Here is a 22,527-nt window from a genome sequence, read left to right as displayed (position 1 = left end):
CAGGTACAGGTTGCATCAAAAGACGTTGGTCTCACTGTCTCCCAAGAAGACACAGTCCAGGAACTCCAGGGTGGTGTGGCAGCCACAATGGAGCAGCAGGGGTTCCTCCACTGCTGGCAGCACCCAGGGGCTGGGTGACACCAGCTTGGACTTCTTCTTGCCATAGTCAAGGACAGCTCCTCCACCAGCAGCAAAGTGAAGCCTGGGCAGAGATATCCCCAGAGTTGGGGAAGATCATGAAATCCCATAGCCCTATGCACTGCTCTGTCAGTTTCTGGATAAACTCCAGCATTGGATCAATGATTTTTTTTTTAAACTGTGCAGCAGCCATAGGCATCTATGAGAGTGCGCTCCAGGTCCACAAAGTCTTGAGGGCGCATACTTGCCAGTCCAAGTTTCTGAAGGTGCTGCAGGAGTTGCTGCCATATTCTTAGGTTTTGATACTGGACTCAGTACCACAGGGCTGGGACTGTACTCCACGCAGCAGAGTCCTCAATTACCTGTCTGGCCCATATAGAAAGAGGTGTCCCCAGTATGGATATGGTCTGATAGGTGGAGATAGTCGAGAGTCAGTTTCTGCAGACACATTGCAACACCATGAATCCCTGGAACGGTGTTTTCATATGTCCTAGTCTTCCCTAACATACTTATGAATTGGATCAAATACAATAAGAATATTTATTAGTTATTGCTATGCCCAAGGGATTATGAGTTGCTTTTCTTCCCCCTGAATCACGGAAGACACCATCCCTACCCTCAAGGAACTTCCAGTGTAGTTGGAAGAATACTGATTAATGTCCATTAAAAAGCCACAACAAGTAGACAAGGCTGAGAATCTGAGTGTCAGATGAGTGATAGAAACTGTCTGGTTTAGGGGGACTCAGAGGAGAGAAAAAGAGGCTGCAGACAGAGAGGAGAGTTAGGGAAGGAGAGGGATGAACTGCGTCAAAATAAAGGGTAGGGCTTTCCTGGTGGCGCAGTGGTTGGGAGTCCGCCTGCCGATGCAGGGGACACGGGTTCATGCCCCGGTTTGGGAAGATCCCACATGCTGTGGAGCGGCTAGGCCCGTGAGCCATGGCCGCTGAGCCTGTGCGTCCGGAGCCTGTGCTCCGCAACGGGAGAGGCCGCAACAGTGAGAGGCCCGCGTACCGCAAAAAAAATATAATAATAATAAATAAAATAAAATAAAGGGTAATATATTAGCGTAGGCTCCGTAAAGAAGTGAGCCCTACTTCAATCCATTGTTTCTAAGCGCCTAGAACAGAGTGGGGACATAGTAGGCAAACGGTAAATACAAATGAATGAATGGCAGAAAATGATATAAATACAAAAGCAGGTAGTATCTGACGGTTAAAAGGCTTGAAAACAGGTCAAGAAGTGTTGATATTTACATTAGTGATGTCCCCTCAAGAACTCATAAGTACCTAAACGCCGACACTTTACACTCCTCCCGTGTGTACACAGCGCGGGGTGGACAGGAGTTGCTGGTTTTGGTCACTACAGTAACTCCAGGGTCTGGAGTAGTGGCCCGCACATCAGTGAATATCAACAGACTAAAGGTCGCCCTCTCCCCTAGGCCACCCACCTGCGAGGAAGGGCCGGCGGCAGGCCACACAGCTCCTCCATTACAGCATTTCCATTCGCTATTGCAGCATCTATCGAATACTAGATGGACTCTTTCAGGGCAAGGTCGCGCCTCATTCCCCAGGGAACTGCTAGGTGCCTGTCCAGTGCCCAGCACCTGACAATCAATATCAGCGGATGATGCATTAATACGGTTATGACTGAAGTTAGTTACCACCTAACTCTGCCGGGCGAGTCTCGTTTCCCCCAGGTTGACTGCCCCGCCTAGCGCCCACACCCGAGCGCGTCGGACGGGAGGACGCATGCGTGACTGGTGGATGAAGGGGGGGTCAGATGGCCCGGCACGCGCAAGCGCGCGGCCGCACCGCCCGGTCACGCGATGGGGCGGCCGACGCCTACGCTGGCGGCGGCCTTAAGGGCGGCGGCGGGTCCCGGCCTCCCAGTCGGCCTGTCAGCCGGCTTGGAAGTACAGCCGGAAGCTCGCGGGGCGACGGCGGCCATGGCGGCTGAGGAGGTGGAGGTGGACTCTGTGGACGCTAATGAGAAGTAAGTGTGGCGGGGGCTACGTCAGGTTCGGGCGCGCGGGCAGCGCCGAGGACTCTTTAACTCGCCCGGCGGCTCTGTCGTCCGGCCCCGGCGCGAATCCGCGCGGCGCCGGGAGGAGAAGCCCTGGCCTCGCTCTGCCCCCGGCGGGCGCCCTTCGGGTCTGAGTGTGACCCAGGCAGCGCCGGGAGGCCGCTTGACCCCCGCGCGGAGGGGCCGCCGCGGGGTCGTGTCAGCGGCTCGGCGGGGCGGGCAGCGGGGGTGACCCGGCACTCGGTCCGGGCTGGTCGTCCGCTGAGGTCTCCTTCCGGGCAGAGACGGCTGCGGACCCAGCCCTGCCCCCAGCGCGGCCCGCGAGTGCTGACCGGCGTCCCTGCACCTGACTCGAGTTATGGGAAACGGCTGAGTCACTCTGTCCACTTCCGAGCGCGGCTTCGGACCTCAGGTTCGCGCTGTGCTCGGTCCATCCCGGGGCGAGAACGAAAGTGCCACCCGGCCGAGCGTCTCGGGAGCCTGAGGAAGGGGCGGCGCTTCTTCGGGACAGTGTTGGATGGCGAGCCCACGTTCACCCCAGAAGCCGCGGGAGGGAAGGGAGTGTCGGGGGAAGGAGGAGCCCAGAATGGGGGAAAGGGGCTGGGGGAGTGAGTCTGTGGCTTGAGCTTTCAGAGGACGTTTAATTTACAGATGCTTTATAGAAAGAAAATTAACACGATATGGGTAGCAAATTCAGAGTCAGTAATCTCTCAAATGGAGATCTTCCTTTGCTTCCAAGTGTTCTGGCGTTACCGGAGAGATGTGTGCGTTTGCTTCTCAGAAGACACACTATGTGTAGGAAACTTTATGGAAGTGGTGGGACAGATGTCTAACGGGAAGCTTTTTAAAAAATTTTTATTTTATTGAAGTGCAGTTGATTTACTATGTAGTGTTAGTTTCAGGTGTATAGCAAAGTGATTCAGTGTGTATATATGTGTGTATATATATATACACACACATATTCTTTTCAGGTTTTTTTCCATTATAGGTTATTACAAGATATTGAATATAGTTCCTTGTGCCATACAGTAGGTCCTGTTGTGTATCTATTTTATATATAGTGGTGTGTAGTTGGTAATCCTAAACTCCTAATTTATCCCTCCCCCCTTCCCTTTTGGTAATAAGTTTGTCTTCTATGTCTGAATCTGCTTCTGTTTTGTAAATAAGTTCATCTGTATCATTTTCTTTTAGATTCCACGTGTAAGTGGTATCATGTGATAGTTGTTTTCCTCTGATTTAGTTCACTTAGTGTGATAATCTCTAGGTCCATCCATGTTGCTGCAAACGGTCGTATTTCATTAGTTTTTATGGCTAATATTCCATTGTGTGTGTGTGTGTATATATACACACACACACAATGTATATATATACCACATTTTCTTTATCCATTCATCTCTTGATGGACGCTTAGGTTGCTTCCATGTCTTCCAGCACTTGTAAATAGTGCTGCTGTGAACATCGGGGTGCATGTATCATTTCAAATTCGAGTTTTCATCTTTTCTGGATATATGCCCAGGAGTGGGATTGCTGGGTCATATGGTAGTTCTATTTTTAGCTTTTTAAGGAATCTCCGTACTATTTTCCATAGTGGCTGCACCAATTTACGTTCCCATCAACAGTTTAGGAGGGTTCTAATGGGAAACTTTTTGATATACGAATATACTGTTTGTATTATTCTTTTCTACCTGTAACTTCATGCACTTGGCAGTAGATGAATAGCAGTTAATTAGTGGAAAAATTAAATTGCTATGAACATTATTGCCCTATTTCTCAAGGCCAGTCATTCAGATTGGAAAGTAAATAAACTTCTATGTTACCCCCCATATATGTTTAATATTTTGACAACAATTCTATTTCAGATGTCGGGAGAAATTAGCATATGAAAAACTAAATGACAGAAGGGAATATAAAGTATCATGACAGACAGGGGTATTTGGAAAGATGACAGAGGGGAAGAGTTGTGAAATATTAGAAACTAGGTTCTTCTCTTGAGTTTTGTTTATATGATGAATAGGTCCATTATTTTGGTTTGTTGATGAACTTCCTTGTTGAGGTAAGATGCTGCAGGCCGTGTGAATACAAGTCAGAACCTGTTAGCTTGTTACCCTCTCCTTTGTCACAACATTTTTGGCTCTCAGATTGCTTTTAGGAGGACTCTTTGGCCTCCATGTTGTTGTGGGACTTGGGAGTCCAGGGCACAGCCATGAAAGGAATTTGTGGTTTTGGGTGATAGCAGGAGGTCACTGGGGACGGACTATAAACTATCCTTAGCAGCTAACCAGCCGCAGTCCCTTGTTAGAGGTGGACCTCCTTGGTGCTCTTGGTGATACACTTGATCAGTGTCCAGTGTACAAACTGGTATGGCATTGTGAACTGTAACAAGCAAGTACCTGTTCCTGCTGGGTGTTCCCTAATATGTTCATGTTAAACCTTAAGGTCGACCCTGTGTGCTAGGTATTACTGTTCCCATTTTTCAGGTGGAACTGCAACTGGGACTGCTGCTAGCATCCCACCAGCAAGTAGCAGGGATGGATTGGAGACCCCTAGGTATCTGGATTTAGTCTAAGGAGCTGTCACATATCTCTGCTGCCTCTCACCACGATAGGATGTTTGGTTCATGTTTCTTTTGCTTATTCCACTGATACTTCGTTACTTATTCCTTCATTGATACAGAGCTCACTTTAAAAATTTTTTTAATTGGTTGATCAACAATAGAACTATCCCAAGAGCCAAGTGGATTGTGGGAAAACTGAAGTCTGAATCAAGTTCCCTATTCTCAAGACATCTCAGATTTATAAGGGACAATGACATTAACAAAGGAAACAATTATAAAAAAGGTCACCTGAAGGCTTTTTGGAGTATGTAATTCTTGTTGTTTCCTTCTTAGTGAAGACATGCATGCCTGGGAGCCATTTGGCTTTCAACATCTAACCCTTTTCAGTTGTAATACAGTTGAGAAAGCAATATGTAACAAGAGCTGGGTAGATTTCTGTGAATTGCTGCAAGGTTGTCCCAGAGAATAATTAAGTATCAGGTGAGTTTAGAGGAAGGCTGTCACGGAATTGCTGAGTTGCAGAGTAGACCACAGAGTAGCAGTTTGCAGTGGTGGTCCGGAGTTATTACTAAATTTTCAGGAATTTTGCCAACCATTGGCATCTTGAAATCAGCCACGGTGGTAGTACTTACACCATGGAAATCATCAAATAGTAATAAATAAGGGATTTTTTTTCCCCTCCAGTGGGTTTGCACTACAGGATTTCATTAGAGTTTTACTGTATTTCTTTGCCTTGGAAATAAGAGACAGAAGTCCACTCTCCTATCTTTTAAAAGACTTCTAAGATAAGTGACTCCTCTCTGTTACCATCTCCCCTTTCCAAGTCGTTACCTCCTGACTTATTAAACATCACAGAACTTCTCAGTGCCACATCCCAGTGGACTTTTATTTTTCTCAATACTTATATTTCTTGGGTCCTTTTTAGTGTCTGACACATTCTAGCGAATGGTAAGAGCCATCTTCCGACATTTTGCTTCTTGTCTTACCTGAGATCAGTAGTTAGTTTTATTTGCCCCCCCCATTCTCTAACTGGAGTCATTCTCCAATCTGCCTCCATCTATGTTTTCATTTTTGCCTTGTTTACTCACACTCCTTTTAACTATCCTGTCTGTGGAGAGGGCTGAAATCTCCTCAGGATGGAGCCGCCTTCAGTACTCAGTGATGTTTCTGTGTGCCAAATGTTTGCAACTGATTCCTCAAATGTAACAAGTCCAGACCAGAATCTCATTTGCACCGCCTTCCCCTGAACTAACAATACAAAAATCTCAGTTCTTCCCCTTGACTTCCTATTTTTGTTAGGGCACTTAGGTATTTAGTTTCTTCTGGTCATCCAGATTAAGAACTGTGGCACCGGCTTCCCACTCGCCCTCCCCTGCCTTCATTGCTCCAAATACCAACTCCTTTACCACGTGCAGTAGATTTTAAGTGCAACATCACCTTTCCGTTCCCACCGTCACCTGGGGGCCACCTGGTTCAGATCCCCGTTACTCCCTTTTCTGATTTATTGCCGGCTTTAGTAATATGTTCTGTCCCTATGCTTTCAGTGTAATTTATTCGTTACTTTCACACCCCCAAGAGGCACAGTCTTGCTTGTAGCACAGCCACACACAGTGACTTTATTATATGTCCTCAGCCTGACTTCAGAGCCCTTTACAGGCAGCATGGCTCTTGTCTTTGGAATCTTATTTCCTCCCTGTGCACTGGGCTCTGGCCAAGCTGTGTCTTTCATTGTTTCCTGAACATGTTTCTTGCTCACTTCCCTTTTCCACATGACTTGGTTCAAGTTGTTTTCTCTGACCCAAAACAGATTGTGATCTTCCTTCTCTAAAGGTCCATGGTATTTTCCAAAACTTTCTTCATGGCATCTCCACCATGTCTTGTAGTATAGTTTTTCTATATTTGTTTTGTCAGCTCATTGAGGACAAAGCTTTTGTCTTATTCAAATGTCTGATAGAACCTAAAGAGGCTTTACAAATAGAAAGCTTCAATACATTTTTAAGAATCAAACACTTCAACTGTTGTAAACTTAGGCTGAAACAAATATTAAGATCAAAAACCTAGTACTTGATTATTCATTTTGCAGTTTGTGATTTAAATTTTTTAATCCTAAAATATCCAAAGGACATCAATAGATATATTCATAAGAAATTCAAAGTTTGAACTTGACTAGGACGAGTTTGAGCCATTAGGATCATGAACTTAAATTATATTGGAGGGGTTGGGAATATGATTCTTTTCCTTGACCTTGGATGAACCAATAGGGAACCATGCTTCACTGTTTTGCCTGTTCTCCAAAATGCCAATTACAGACCAGCAAATGCAGATTTCATCCTATGACAAAGAACTTAAAAGATTGTAGGGGCTTCCCTGGTGGCGCAGTGGTTGAGAGTCCGCTTGCCGATGCAGGTGACACGGGTTCGTGCCCTGGTCCGGGAAGATCCCACATGCCGCGGAGCAGCAGGGCCCGTGAGCCATGGCCGCTGAGCCTGCGCGTCTAGAGCCTGTGCTCCCCAACGGGAGAAGCCACAACAGTGAGGGGCCCGTGTACCGCAAAAAAAAAAGTCCTATGGATGGTACACTTAGTAAAAACAACACTGAATAATACATTTCAGAATCAAATGTGTCTCTGAATGAGTCTTTAAAGTCTGTATTGTTTATAATAGCCATTCAGAAACATTGTATAGTTAGATATTTAGTCTGATTCCACAGTTCTATAATCTCTCACTCCTGATCGTGAATCATAAAAAAAAATTGTATAGAAAGATGATTTTATTAAAACTTATTATTCAGTTTGAGACTTAGGATTTTTAGTTTTTATTTTCTTTATCTAGTGGATGAACTTATTTTGGAATTAACACAAAATGTCACTTGGATTTATTAAACAATGTAAATCTAAAAGTACACATGTAGTTTCTTTAATTATGTATGTTGGATGATGATGTGTCTGATTCTAGAATGGCTTGTTTACTGTGTTTGAGAAGGTAGGAAACAAATGGGGGAAGATATTACCAGCACATGGCTATGTCTAAAACACCAATTCTCCAACTCTAGGTCTTTAAAAGTCACAGGTTAAGACAGTAATGTTTAAAAATTGTATAAAAGTTTTTTAAAAAATAGAAAAAAAAATAGTAAAAAAAGTAAAAGTTACAGGTTAGAAATGAAAAATAGTTAAAAGAATGCTAATTAACGTGTTAAAATATACTAGAGGGCCTGTGTTGTCATTGGTCTGATGGTTGTGATAATTTGAATCACTAGCATTATTTATTTAAAATAAAATGGCATATTAGTCACTTAAATTATGATTGTGTGAGACATACTCTATTTTTTTTTTCTTCCTCTTTTCCAGGATAGGATTTAAGAAGTCATTTCCCAGGAAAGAAGGTCTTTATTTGCCCAAGTGTGTTATCATTTTCAGCTTGGAAGTTTTCAGTCATTCATTGGTTGAGGAATTATTTCAGAGGAATGTGTATATTCATACGTCTAATAAATTTGGATATTTATAATAAAATCAAAACCTCATAGTTTCTCTAAATGACATAGACTACTGTGCATAGAGTGCTTAGAATAGCTTATATAGAGAGCAGTAATAAACATAGTTTTTCCCTCTTGACAGTACCAGTATAGGGAGGGAGGCCATTTAAAACAAAATTGTAATATAATGAAATCCTCTTTACTTATAACCTAATTAGAAATGTTATTTAAGTGGCCAAGAGTGTGTGGAAATTGACCAGACTTCTGTATATTTTCTTCAGAATACTTTGAAACCTCTTTCACTGTTTCACAATATTTACAGATTGTGCAAATCAGATTTAGTAATACTATAGATAGTCAGATGCCTTAGAGAACAAAACAGGAATTACTAGCCAATTTACATGTTGATGTCCTAGGATACAAGTGCAATGTTAAAGATTTTTTTTTTAACAAAAGATTACATAGAGAGTTAAGAGAGGACTTCCCTGGTGGCATAGTGTTTAAGAATCCGTCTGCCAATGCAGGGGACATGGGTTCGATCCCTGGTCCGGGAAGATCCCACATGCCATGGAGCAGCTAAGCCCGTGCACCACAACTGCTGAAGCCTGTGCGCCTAGAGCCATAACTGCTGAAGCCCATGCGCCTACAGCCCGTGCTCCGCAACAAGAGAAGCCACCGCAATGAGAAGCCAGTGCATCGCAACAAAGAGTAGCCCCTGCTCGCTGCAACTAGAGAAAGCCTGCGTGCAGCAACAAAGACCCAGCACAGCCAAAAATAAATTAATTTAAAAAAATGTTAAGGGAAAAAATATTCAGTTTTATCTCTCAAACTCGGGATACTTAAAATCACATTCTTAAGTTAATAAACTCTGTTGGTATGCTAAGCACATCCTGTTTGGCTTCCTTACAGTTGCCACCTTTAGTGTAGTGTTTTAAAGCTTTTCTTACTCAGAAGTCTGCTCACTAAAAAGATTCCTTCTATCTGTTATAGGTTATAAAGCAAGATTATTTAGTTTTTTGATAAGATGCTTTAGGGCTTAGATCGTCAGCCTTCCTAATGAGGTCAGTTCTCAACAAATGGACAGTGTAGAAAACCTTTTGGTGCACATTGGTAAGCCTTCCTGATGCCGTAGATAGATATAGTTCCTGTAATGAATGGCTTATCTTTACATTGTGATTGACACTTTTCTTCTCTTCTGAAGTTAGGGCCTCAGCAATGTATGATGGTGTTTATTGTTGATCTGCTTAAATAAATTAGAGAAGTTAATTTTTGCTTTTCTGTTTATTTTCCAAAGTTCTGAGGAGGCAGCCCTGTATCTTGTTCACTGTATTATGGCCTTGGTAAATTTAATTTTTACTTTGGTTTTTGTGACCTCAGAAGTATGGCTGGATATCTGACAAACTTCAGTCTGTGTCCTTATTTCCAATCTCATGTCCTTAGTTCCAGTCTTCCACACACTAAGCCTAGAAATGCAGAACAACACTGAATGGCATACGAGATTTTGTGGAAGAGGCAGAGGGTTTCTTTGAAGATGAGGTCAATTTACCCCAAAGGCAGGAAGTGAGGTTGGATGGGTGTTTTAGAGCAGGGGTCCCCAACACCCGGGCTGTGGACCGGTACCGCACAGCAGGAGGTGAGCGGTGGACCAGTGAGCGAAGTTTCATCTGCCGCTCCTCATTGCTCACATTACCGCCTGAACAGCCCCCCCACCACCCGGTCCATGGAAAAATTATCTTCCACGAAACTGGTCCCTGGTGCCAAAAAGGTTGGGGACTGCTGTTTCAGAGGGTTGAAGCAATAGAGGTTGCAAGCTAAGGTGTGGGAACTCAGTGAACAAAGGGTGATAACCTAAAGGGTGGAAAAGGTAGACCCTTGCTTTTCACTCTTTAAAAATGTTCCTTTGAACCTACTATGTGCTAACACTCAGTCCTGTAGAATAATAACTCTAAGAAAGAAGTAAAGGCAGTTTATATAAAGCATTGTCATCTGGTTAAGGCAAAAACCGATTAGATAGAAACATTATCGTGGCTTAGGGGGGAGGTATCTTTACAGTTCCCTTAACAGTGAAAATAAAATATTTTACTATGTTTTGTTAAATATAGATTTTTCAGTTTAAATATACTTTAGAAAAGCTCCACTTAAAAAAAATTATCTACTTTGATGAAAAAGCTGCTGTAAAAACTTGGAGAGTATTGGTGCCTCTTGTGGTTGAAGAGCCCTAATTTTTAATGTAATACAGTAGCCTTGCAAACATAAAAGCATTGTTTTGCCCCTTCTGTTTGAGTTAAGCCAATCGCTAAGAGGAAAAATGCATAGACAAGACAATCCTATCCTTTGAAAGTTGGTTTTGTGATGAGTGGTAAATAGGTAGAGGTAGGCATGAGTCTTGTATTACCGGCTGATATATCACATTTTAAACTCTAGTGCCTTGTGCATAGTAGGTATTCAGAGACTGAGTTTTTTTTTAATATTATTTTTTTTGAAGACTGAAACAAAGATTGCATTTGTGTTTTCTCTGCCCCAACATGTCTATGATGTAAGTGGGAACAGTAGTAGGTTATAGTTCATTTCACTTTTATTTGTTGTTGTACTGATCTCTGATTCTCTTGGGCCAAGAACTGTGCTATTATTTGAGGGATATTTGTTGAAAAAAATTGATGAGATTGAGTTGTAAGTAACTTCCTGTAGGTACTAGTTCATATATTTGTGGCCGAACATAGACATTGATGACCATGTTGTCAAGGACTTTTTTTATTTTAAGCTCCAAAGATCATGAGATTCTTTCCTTTTAGTTGCCTGTTAAACTGCTGTTTTCAACAATTGAAAAAATTGTTGAATAAATTGAAAATTTCGTTGCTGAAGGCTTGAGTTGTTTTTCCTTGATAATTTGTAAATAGTTTATATATTTACAATAAACTAATAGTAATGTTTTCTATTATCTTGATACCTTGATAATAAGTTACAGGTAGCATTTGTCAGAGATGCCTAGAGGTCTTATCTCCTGTTAATTCAGAAGATTTGAAACTGGCAGCAGAGAACATTAGACTAGAGCCTTATTATAATGTAGGCTATTATGGATCTTCTGTTCTATCATTCTTTTTTTATTATTGAGACATAATTGACATATACCATATATTTGTTTCAGGGGTATAATATAATGATTTGATATTTTTATATATTGCAAAATGATCATCCCAGTAAGTCTAGTTAACCATGCATAGTTACAGAATTTTTTTCTTGTGATGAGAACTGTTCAGATTTATTCTCTTAGCAACTTTCAGATATGCAGTACAGTATCAACTATAGTCACCATGCTGTACATTACATCCCCATAACTTACTTTATTTGTAACTGGAAGCTTTTACTTTTTGACTCCCTTCACCCATTTTACCCATTTTCCACCTCTGGCAACCACCAGTTTGTTTTATCTCTGAGTTTATTGTTGTTGAAAGATTCCACATATAAGTGAGATCATACGAATTTGTTTCTCTGCTTATTTCACTTAGCATAATACCCTCTAGGTTCATCCATGTTGCGCAAATGGTAATATTTCATCCTTTTTTTATGGTTGAATACTATTCCATTATGTATATATTTTGTGTATTATACACATTTTCTTTATCCATTTATTTGTTGTTGGACACTTAGGTTATTTTCCCCATATCTTGGCCATTGTAAATAATGCTTCAGTGAACATGGGGGGTGCATATATCTTTTCAAGTTACTTTTTTTGTTTTCTTCAGTTAAATACCCAGAAGTGGAATCGCTGGATCCTATGGTAGTTTTATTTTTTGAGGCACCTTCATACTGTTTTCTATAATGACTGCACCATTATACATTTCCAGCAGCAACAGTGTGCAAGGGTTCCCTTTTCTCCATATCCTCTCTATCACTTGTTATTTCTCATCTTTTTGGTAATAGACATTCTAACCAGTGTAAGGGAATAGCTCATTGTGGTTTTAATTTACATTTCCCTGATGTTACCGATGTTGAGCATCTTTTCATGTCTGTTGGCCATCTTGTCTTGTATGTCGTCTTTGGCAAAAAGTCTATTCAAATCCTCTGTCCATTTTTTAATTGGACTGTTTTTTTGCTATTGAGTTGTATGAATTCTTTACATATATATATATTTTTTAATTAATTTATTTTTGGTTGCGTTGGGTCTTCGTTGCTGCACGCTGGCTTTCTCTAGTTGTGGCGAGCGGGGACTACTCTTTGTTGCGGTGTGCGGGCTTCTCATTGCTGTGGCCTCTCTTGTTGCAGATCACAGGGTCTAGGTGCGCGGGCTTCAGTAGTTGTGGCCCACGGGCTCTAGAGCGCAGGCTCAGTAGTTGTGGCATACGGGCTTAGTTGCTGTGCAGCATGTGGGATCTTCTCATACCAGGGCTCGAACCCATGTCCCCTGCATTGGCAGGCAGATTCTTAACCATTGCGCCACCAGGGAAGCCCATATATTTTGGATATTAACCTCTCATCAAATTTATGATTTGCAAATATTTCCTCCCATTCAGTAGGTTGCCTTTTCATTTTGTTGATGGTTTCCTTTGCTTTTTTTTTTTTTTTTTGCGGTATGCGGACCTCTCACTGCCGTGGCCTCTCCCGCCGCGGAGCGCAGGCTCCGGACGCGCAGGCCCAGCAGCCACGGCCCACGGGCCCAGCCGCTCCACAGCACGCGGGATACTCCCGGACCGGGGCACGAACCCGCGTCCCCTGCATCGCCAGGTGGACTCCCAACCACCGCGCCACCAGGGAAGCCCTAGAAGCTTTTTAATTTGATGTAGTCCCACTTATTTATTTTTGCTTTTGTTGTCTTTGCATTTGGTGTCAGATTCAAAATATCCTCAAGACCATTGTCAAGTAGCTTACTGTTTTCTTCTAGGAGTTTTATGCTTTCAGGTCTTAGATTCAAGTCTATAATCCATCTTGAGTGTATGATATAAATTAGTGGTTGAGTTTCATTCTTTTTCATGTTGCTCTCCACTTTTCCCAACACCATTGATGAAAGAGACCATCCTTTCCCCATTGAATAGTCCTGGCTCCTTTGTTATAAGTTAATTTATATATGTGTGGGTTTATTTCTGAGCTCTTTGTTCTGTTGCATTGATCTGTGTTTGTGTTTTTATGCCAGCACCATTACTATTTCAATTGCTATAGCTTTGCAATATAGTTTGAAGTCAGGGAGTGTTAATCCTCCAGGTTTGTTCTTCTTCCTTAAGACTGCTTTGGCTATTTGGAGTCTTCTGTGGTACCATACAAATTTTAGAATTGTTTGTTCTATTCCTGTGAAAAAATGGCATTGGAATTTTGATAGGGATTGCATTGAATCTGTAGATTGCTTTGGTTAATATGGACATTTTCACAATATTCTAACAATGCATGAACATGAAATATCTTACCATTTCTTTGTGCCTTCTTCCATTTCTTTCATCAGTGTCTTACAGTTTTCAGTGTACAGGACTTTTAACCTCCTTAGTTAACTTTATTCCTAGTTATTTTATTCTTATTGATGCACTTGTAAATGGGATTGTTTTCTTAATTTCTCTTTCTGATACTTCATTATTAGTGTATAGAAATGTAACAGATTTCTGTATATTGATTTTTGTATCCTGCAACTTTGCTGAATTTGTTTATTAGTTCTAACAGTTTTTTGTTTTTTGGTGAAGTCTTTATTGTTTCCTATATATTATACCATGTCATCTGCAAATAGTGGCAGTTCTTCTTTTCCAATTTGGATGCCTTTTATTTCTTTTTTTGCCTAATTGTGCTGGCTAGGACTTCTAATACTATGTTGAATAGAAGTGGCAGTAGTGGGCATCCTTGCCTTCCTCCTAATCTTAGAGGAAATGCTTTCAGGTTTTCTCCATTAACTGTGATGTTGGCTGTGGGCTTGTCATATATGGTCTTTGTTATGTTGAGGTATGTTCCCTCTGTACCAACTTAGTTGAGACTTTTTTTTTAATCATAAATGGATGATGAATTTTGTCAGATGCCTTTTCTGTATCTATTGAGGTGATCCTATGATTTTTTAAAACATCTTTATTGGAGTATAATTACTTTAAAATGTTGTGTTAGTTTCTGTTGTATAACAAAGTGAATCAGCTATATGTATACATATATACATGTATGCCCTCCCTCTTGTGTCTCCCTCCCACCCTCCCCATCCCACCCCTCTAGGTGGTCACAAAGCACCGAGCTGATCTCCCTGTACTATGCAACTGCTTCCCACTTAGCTATCTATTTTACATTTGGTAGTCTGTATATGTCCATACCACTCTCTCACTTTGTGCCAGCTTACCCTTCCCCCTCCCCGTGTCCTCAAGTCCATTGTCTACGTCTGTGTCTTTATTCCTGTCCTGCCCCTAGGTTCTTCAGAACCTTTTTTTTAGATTCCATATATATGTGTTAGCATACGGTATTTGTTTTTCTCTTTCTGACTTACTTCATTCTGTATGACAGACTCTAGGTCCATCCACCTCACTACAAATAACTCAATTTCGTTTCTTCTTATGGCTGAGTAATATTCCACTGTATATATGTGACACATCTTCTTTATCCATTCATCTGCCAGTGGATACTTAGGTTGCTTCCATGTCCTGGCTATTGTAAATAGTGCTGCAGTGAACACTGTGGTATATGTCTCTTTTTGAATTATGGTTTTCTCAGGGTATATGCCCAATAGTGAGATTGCTGGGTCATATGGTAGTTCTATTTTTAGTTTTTTAAGGAACCTCCATACTGTTCTCCATAATGGCTGTATCAATTTACATGTGCACCAACAGTGCAAGAGGGTTCCCTTTTCTCCACACTCTCTCCAGCATTTATTGTTTGTAGATTTTTTGATGATAGCTATTCTGACTGGGGTGAGGTGATACCTCACTAAGGTTTTGATTTGCATTTCTCTAATGATTAGTGATGTTGAGCATCCTTTCATGTGTTTGTTGGCAATCTGTATATCTTTTTTGGGGAAATGTCTGTTTAGGTCTTCTGCCCATTTTTGGATTGGGTTGTTTGTTTTTTTAATATTGAGGTGCATGAGCTGCTTGTATATTTTGGATTAATCCTTTGTCAGTTGCTTCGTTTGCAAATATTTTCTCCCATTCTGAGGGTTGACTTTTTGTCTTGTTTATGGTTTCCCTTGCTGTGTAGAAGCTTTTAAGTTTCATTAGGTCCCATTTATTTATTTTTGTTTTTATTTCCATTTCTCTAGGAGGTGGGTCAAAAAGGATCGTGCTGTGACATATGTCATAAAGTGTTCTTCCTATGTTTTCCTCTAAGAGTTTTATAGTATCTGGCCTTACATTTAGGTCTTTAATCCATTTTGAGTTTATTTTTGTGTATGGTGTTAGGAAGTGTCTAATTTCATTCTTTTACATGTAGCTGTCCAGTTTTCCCAGCACCACTTATTGAAGAGGCTGTCTTTTCTCCATTGTATATTCTTGCCACCTTTATCAAAGATAAGGTGACCGTATGTGTGTGGGTTTATCTCTGGGCTTTCTATCCTGTTCCATTGATCTGTATTTTTGTTTTTGTGCCAGTACTATACTGTCTTGATTACTGTAGCTTTGTAGTATAGTCTGAAGTCAGGGAGTCTGATTCCTCCAGCTCCGTTTTTCTTTCTCAATATTGCTTTGGCTATTCAGGGTCTTTTGTATTTCCATACAAATTGTAAAATTTTTTGTTCTAGTTCTGTGAAAAATGCCATTGGTAGTTTGATAGAGATTGCATTGAATCTGTAGATTGCTTTGGGTAGTAGAGTCATTTTCACGATGTTGATTCTTCCAGTCCAAGGCCACGGTATATCTCTCTATCTGTTTGTATCATGTTTAATTTCTTTCATCAGTGTTTTATAGTTTTCTGCATACAGGTCTTTTACCTCCTTAGGTAGGTTTATTCCTGGGTGTTTTGTTCTTTTTGTTACATTGGTGAATGGGATAGTTTCCTTAATTTCTCTTTCTGATCTTTCGTTGTTAGTGTATAGGAATGCCAGGGATTTCTGTGCATTAACTTTGTATCCTGAAGCTTTACCAAATTCATTGATTAGCTCTAGTAGTTTTCTAGTGGCATCTTTAGGATTTACTATGTATAGTATCATGTCATCTGCAAATAGTGACAGTTTTGCTTCTTCTTTTCCAATTTGGATTTCTTTTATTTCTTTTTCTTCTCTGATTGCTGTGGTTAAAACTTTGAAAACTATGTTGAATAATAGTGGTGAGAGTGGGCAACCTTGTCTTATTCCTGATCTTAGAGGAAATGGTTTCAGTTTTTCACCATTGAGAATGATGTTGGTTGTCATATATGGGCTTTATTATGTTGAGGTAAGTTCCGTCTGTGCCTACTTTCTGGAGAGTTTTTATCATACATGGGTGTTGGATTTTGTTGAAAGCTTTTTCTGCATCTATTGAGATGATCATATGGTTTTTATCCTTCAGTTTGTTAATATGGTGTATTTCATTGATTGATTTGCATATATTGAAGAGTCCTTGCATTCCTGGGATAAATGCCACTTGATCATGGTGTATCATCCTTTTAATGTGCTCTTGGATTCTGTTTGCTAGTATTTTGTTGAGGATTTTTGCATCTGATTTCATCAGTCTTATTGGCCTGTAGTTTTCTTTTTTTGTGACATCCTTGTCTGGTTTTGGTATCAGGGTGATGGTGGCCTCGTAGAATGAGTTCGGGAGTGTTCCTCCCTCTGCTATATTTTGGAAGAGTTTGAGAAGGTTGGGTGTTAGCTCTTCTCTAAATGTTTGATAGAATTCACCTGTGAAGCCATCTGCTCCTGGGCTTTGGTTTGTTGGAAGATTTTTAATCACAGTTTCAATTTCAGTGCTTGTGATTGGTCTGTTCATATTTTCTATTTCTTCCTGGTTTAGTCTCGGAAGTTTGTGCTTTTTTAAGAATTTGTCCATTTTTTCTAGGTTGTCCATTTTATTGGCATATAGTTGCTTGTAGTAATCTCTCATGTTCCTTTATTTCTGCAGTGTCAATTGTTACTTCTCCTTTTTCATTACTAATTCTGCTGATTTGAGTCTTTCCGTTTTTTTCTCGATGAGTCTGGCTAATGGTTTATCAATTTTGTTTATCTTCTCAAAGAACCAGCTTTTGGTTTTATTGATCTTTGCTATTGTTTTCTTCATGTCTTTTTCATTTATTTCTGATCTGATCTTTATGATTTCCTTCCTTCTGTTAACTTTGGGGTTTTTTTGTTCTTCCTTCTCTGATTGCTTTAGGTTTAAGGTTAGGTTGTTTATTTGAGATTTTTCTTGTTTCTTGAGGTAGGATTGTATTGCATAATCTTTCCTCGTAGAACTGCTTTTGCTGCATCCCATAGGTTTTGGGTCGTCATGTTTTTGTTGTCATTTGTTTCCAGGTATTTTTTGATTTCCTCTGATTTCTTCTGTGACCTCTTGGTTATTTAGTGGCATATTATTTAACCTCCATGTGTTTTTACTTTTTACAGTTTTTTTCTCATAATATCTAGTCTCATAGCATTGTGGTCAGAAAATATACTTGATATGATTTCAGTTTTCTTAAATTTACCAAGTTTTCTTAAAATTACTTGATTTGTGACCCAACATATGATCTATCCTGGAGAATGTTCCATGAGCACTTGAGTAGAAAGTGTATTTTATTGTTTTGGGGTGGAATGTCCTATAAATACCAATTAAGTCCGTCTGGTCTAATGTGTCATTTGAAGCTTGTGTTTGTCTATTTTCATTTTGGATGATTTGTCCATTGGTGGAAGTGGGGGTGTTAAAGTCGATATCCCCTTTTATGGCTGTTATTGTGTTACTGTGGTTGTGTTACTGTTGATTTCCCCTTTTATGGCTGTTAGCATTTGCCATACGTCTTGAGGTGCTCGTATCTTGGGTGCATAAATATTTACAATTGTTATATCTTCTTCTTGGATTGACCCCTTGATCATTACATAGTGTTCTTCTTTGTCTCTTGTAATAGTCTTTATTTTAAAGTCTATTTTGTCTGATATGAGAATTGCTACTCCAGCTTTCTTTTGGTTTCCATTTGCATGGAGTATCTTTCTCCATCCCCTCACTTTCAGTCTGTATGTGTCCCTAGGTCTGAAGTGGGTCTCTCTTAGACAGCATATATATGGGTCTTGTTTTTGCATCCATTCAGCCAGTCTGTGTCTTTTGGTTGGAGCACTTAGTCCATTTACATTTAAGGTCATTATCAATATGTATGTTCCTGTTACCATTTTCTTAATTGTTTTGGGCTTGTTTTTGTAGGTCTTTTCCTTCTTGTGTTTCCTGCCTAGAGAAGTTCCTTTAGCATTTGTTGTAAAGCTGGTTTGGTGGTGCTGAATTACCTTAACTTTTGCTTGTCTGTAAAGGTTTTGATTTCTCCATCGAATCTGAATGAGATCTGTGCTGGGTAGAGTAATCTGGGTTGTAGGTTTTTCCCTTTCATCACTTTAAATATGTCCTGCCAGTCCCTTCTGGCTTGCAGAGTTTCTGCTGAAAGATCAGCTGTTAACCTTATGGGGATTCCCTTGTATGTTATTTGTTGCTTTTCCCTTACTGCTTTTAATATTTTTTCTTTGTGTTTAATTTTTGATAGTTTGGTTAATATGTGTCTTGGTGTGTTTCTCCTTGGATTTATCCTGTATGGGACTCTCTATGCTTCCTGGACTTGATTGACCATTTCCTTTCCCATGTTAGGGAAGTTTTCAACTGTAATCTCATCAAATATTTTCTCAAGCCCTTTCTTTTTCTCTTCTTCTTCTGCAACCCCTCTAATTTGAATGTTGGTGTGTTTAATGTTGTCCTAGAGATCTCTATGACTGTCCTCAATTCTTTGCATTCTTTTTCCTTTATTCTGCTCTGCAGCAGTTATTTCCACTGTTTTATCTTCCAGGTCACTTCTCTGTTTTCTGCCTCAGTTATTCTGCTATTAATTCCTTCTAGAGAATTTTTAATTTCATTTATTGTGTTGTTCATCATTGTTTGTTTGCTGTTTAGTTCTTCTAGGTGCTTGTTAAACGTTTCTTGTATTTGCTCCATTTTCTTTCCAAGATGTTGGATCATCTTTACTGTCCTTACTCTGAATTCTTTTTCAGGTAGACTGCCTATTTCCTCTTCATTTGTTTGGTCTGGTGAGTTTTTGCCTTGCTTCTTCATCTGCTGCATATTTCTCTTTCTTCTCATTTTGTTTAACTTACTGTGTTTGGGGTCTCCTTTTCACGGCCTACAGGTTCGTAGTTCCCATTGTTTTTGGTGTCTGTGCACAGTGGGTGAGGTTGGTTCAGTGGCTTGTGTAGGCTTCCTGGGGGAGGGGACTGGTGCCTGTGTTTTGGTGGTTGGGGCTGGATCTTGTCTTTCTGGTGGGCGAGGCCATGTCTGGTGGTGTGTTTTGGGGTGTCTGCAAACTTAGTATGACTTTAGGCAGTCTCTCTGCTGATGTGTGGTGTTGTGTTCCTGTTTTGCTAGTTGTTTGGCATGGGGTGTCCAGCACTGGAGATTGCTGGCTGTTGGGTGGAGCTGGGTCTTAGCATTGAGACAGAGTCTCTGGGAGAGCTCTCGCTGATTGATATTATGTGGGGCCGGGAGATCTCTGGTGGTCTTCTGGACTCAGCTCTCCCACCTTGGAGGCTCATGCCTGACATCCGGGTGAAGCACCAAGACCCTGCCAGCCACACAGCTCAGAAGGAAAGGAAGAAAAAAAAGAAAAAAGAAAGAAAATAAACAGTAAAATAAAAAAATAAGAGACAGCAACCAAACCAATAAACAAATCCACCAATGATAACAAGCACTAAAACTTAAACCAAGATAAACATAAAAATCAGAAACAAATCAGTTGCAGAAAGCAAACCCCAAGTCTACAGTTGCTCCCAAAGCCCACCACCTCTGTTTTAGGAATATTCGTTGTCCATTCAGGTATTCCACAGCTGCAGGGTTCATCAAGTTGATTGTGGGGTTTTATCTGCTAACCCTGAGGCTGCACGGAGAAGTTACCCTTTCTCTTTTTTTTTGCTCAGCTTCTGGGGTCAGCTTTGGTTTTCACCCTGCCTCTGTGTGTAGGTCGCCCTCAGGCATCTGTTCCCTGCCCAGACTGGAGGGGGTTAAAGTAGCGGCTGATTAGGGCTCTCTTGCTCACTCAGATCAGGGAGAGGGAGGGGTACGGTAGTCATAATTGGAATGTGGGGCGAGCCTGTGGCGGCAGAGGCTAGCATGACATTGCAACAGCCTGAGGTGCACCGTGTGTTCTCCCGGGGAAGTTGTCCCTGGATCCCGGGACCCTGGCAGTGGTGTGCTGCACAGGCTCCCGGGGGTGTGTGGGTAGTGACCTGCGCTGGCACACAGGATTTTTGGTGGCAGCAGCAGCATTAGCGTTTCATGCCTGTATCTGGGATATGAGCAGATAGCTGTGGCTGGCGCCCATCTCAGGAGCTCATTTAGGCGGTACTCTGCCTTCTGTGGGCACACGGGGAAGGAATCCCCTCTCCTCGCACACCCCCAAAACAGTGGTCTCTTCCCTCCTTGGCAGGTCCAGACTTTTCCCCAGACTCTCTCCTGTCTAGCGGTGGCACCCTAGCCCCCTTCAGGCTGTGTTCACGCAGCCAACACCAGTCCTCTCCCTGGGATCTGACCTCCAAAGCCCAAGCCTCAGCTCCCAGCCCCCACTTGCCCTGGAGGGTAAGCAGACAAGCGTCTCAGGTTGGCGAGTGCTGGTGGCACTGATCCTCTCTGTGGGAATCTCTCCGCTTTGCCCTCTGCACCCCTGTTGCTGCGCTCTCCTCTGTGACTCCGAAGCTTCCCCCCCACCCACCCCCCATCTCTGCCAGTGAAGGGGCTTCCTAGTGTGTGGAAACTTTTCCTCCTTCACAGCTCCTTCCCAGAGATGCAGGTCCGTCCCTATTCTTTTGTCTCTGTTTTTTCTTTTTTCTTTTGCACTACTCAGGTAAATGGGGATTTTCTTGCCTTTTGGGAAGTCTGAAGTCTTCTGCCAGCGCTCAGTAGGTGTTCTGTGGGAGTTGTTCCACATGTAGGTGTATCTTTGATGTATTTGTGGGGAGGAAGGTGATCTCCATGTCTTACTCCTCCACCTTCTTGAAGGTCTCTCTTGATCATATGATTTTTATCCTTCATTTTATTCATGTGGTATATCACATTGATTTGCGATTGTTGAACCATTCTTGTATCTTTGGAATAAACTCCACTTGGTCGTGGTATGTGATCCTTTTAATATACGTATTGTTGAATCCAGTTGGCTTACATTTTGTTGAGGATTTTTACATCTATGTTCATCAGTGATATTGACCTGTAATTTTCTTTTTTGTGTGGTGTCCTTGTCTATTTTGGTATTGAGAAATGCTGGCCTTGTAAAATGAGTTTGGAAGTGTTGCTCCTTTTCTGTTATTTGGCATAGTTTGAGAGGGATTGGTATTAATTCTTCTTTGAATGTTTGGTAGAATTCACCAGTGAAGTTGTCTGGTCTCTTACTTTTCTTTGTAGGGAGTTTTAAAACTACTGGTTCAATCTCTTTACTAGTCATCATTCTGTTTAAATTTTCTGTTTCTTCATGATTCAGTCTTGGAAGGTTGTATGTTTCTAGGAATTTATCCATTTCTTCTCAGTTGTCCAATTTGTTGGCATATAATTTTTCATAGTAGCTTATTATTCTTTGTATTTCTGTACTGTCAGTTGTAATGCTTCCTTTTTCATTTTTGATTTTGAGTGAGTCTAGCTAAAGGTTTGTCAGTTTTATGTTTTCAAAGAACCAAATCTTGGTTTCACTCATCTTTTCTATTGTCGTTTTAGTCTCTGTTTCACTTATTTTTTCTCTTTGTTATTTCCTTCCTTCTGCTAACTTTGGGCCTTGTTTCTTCCTTTTCTAGTTCCTTGAGGTATACAGTTATGTTGTTTACTCGAGATTTTTCTTGAGGTATAAAGTTAGGTTGTTTACTTGATTTAGCTACTTTTGCCTTTTAATCTTTTTTTTAAAATAAATTTATTTGTTGTTTTTTTTAAAACTTATTTTTGGCTGTGTTGAGTCTTCGTTGCTGCATGCGGGCTTCCTCTAGTTGCGGTGAGTGGGGGATACTCTTCGTTGCGGTGCGTGGGCTTTTCATTGCGGTGCATGGGCGTCTCATTGCGGTGGCTTCTCTTGTGGAGCATGGGGCTGTAGGTGTGCGGGCTACAGTAGCTGTGGCACATGGTCTCAGTAGTTGTGCCTCGCGGGTTATAGAGTGCACGCTCAGTAGATGTGGCGCACGGGCTTATTTGCTCTGCGGCATTTGGGATCTTCCTGGATCAGGGCTCGAACCCGTGTTCCCTGCATTGGCAGGTGGATTCTTAACCACTGTCCCACCAGGGAAGTCCCTT

At 41.3% G+C, this 22,527-nt stretch overlaps 1 protein-coding gene across 3 annotated transcripts in view; it reads left to right on the top strand.

Annotated features, from left to right (window-relative positions):
- Positions 1-1,919: 1,919 nt before the first annotated feature.
- The window catches only part of ABHD5 (abhydrolase domain containing 5, lysophosphatidic acid acyltransferase), a 45,963-nt gene continuing 25,355 nt past the window's right edge, over positions 1,920-22,527 (top strand). The window contains exons 1-2 of one of the 3 annotated variants that reach the window (XM_079933129.1): positions 1,923-2,130; positions 8,061-8,111. In XM_079933129.1, the coding sequence (XP_079789255.1) occupies positions 1,964-2,130; positions 8,061-8,111 (218 nt within the window). In that variant the 5' untranslated portion in view covers positions 1,923-1,963. Of the gene's footprint in view, positions 2,131-8,060; positions 8,112-22,527 lie in introns of all 3 variants that reach the window. The other 2 variants (XM_079933128.1, XM_079933127.1) reach the window with 2 other exon arrangements.

Source organism: Stenella coeruleoalba, assembly GCF_951394435.1.
Source record: "Stenella coeruleoalba genome assembly, chromosome: 10".
In the NCBI taxonomy this organism is placed as follows: domain Eukaryota; kingdom Metazoa; phylum Chordata; class Mammalia; order Artiodactyla; family Delphinidae; genus Stenella; species Stenella coeruleoalba.
Note: the sequence above shows the minus strand (reverse complement) of the source record. Positions and strands in the feature narration are given on the sequence as shown.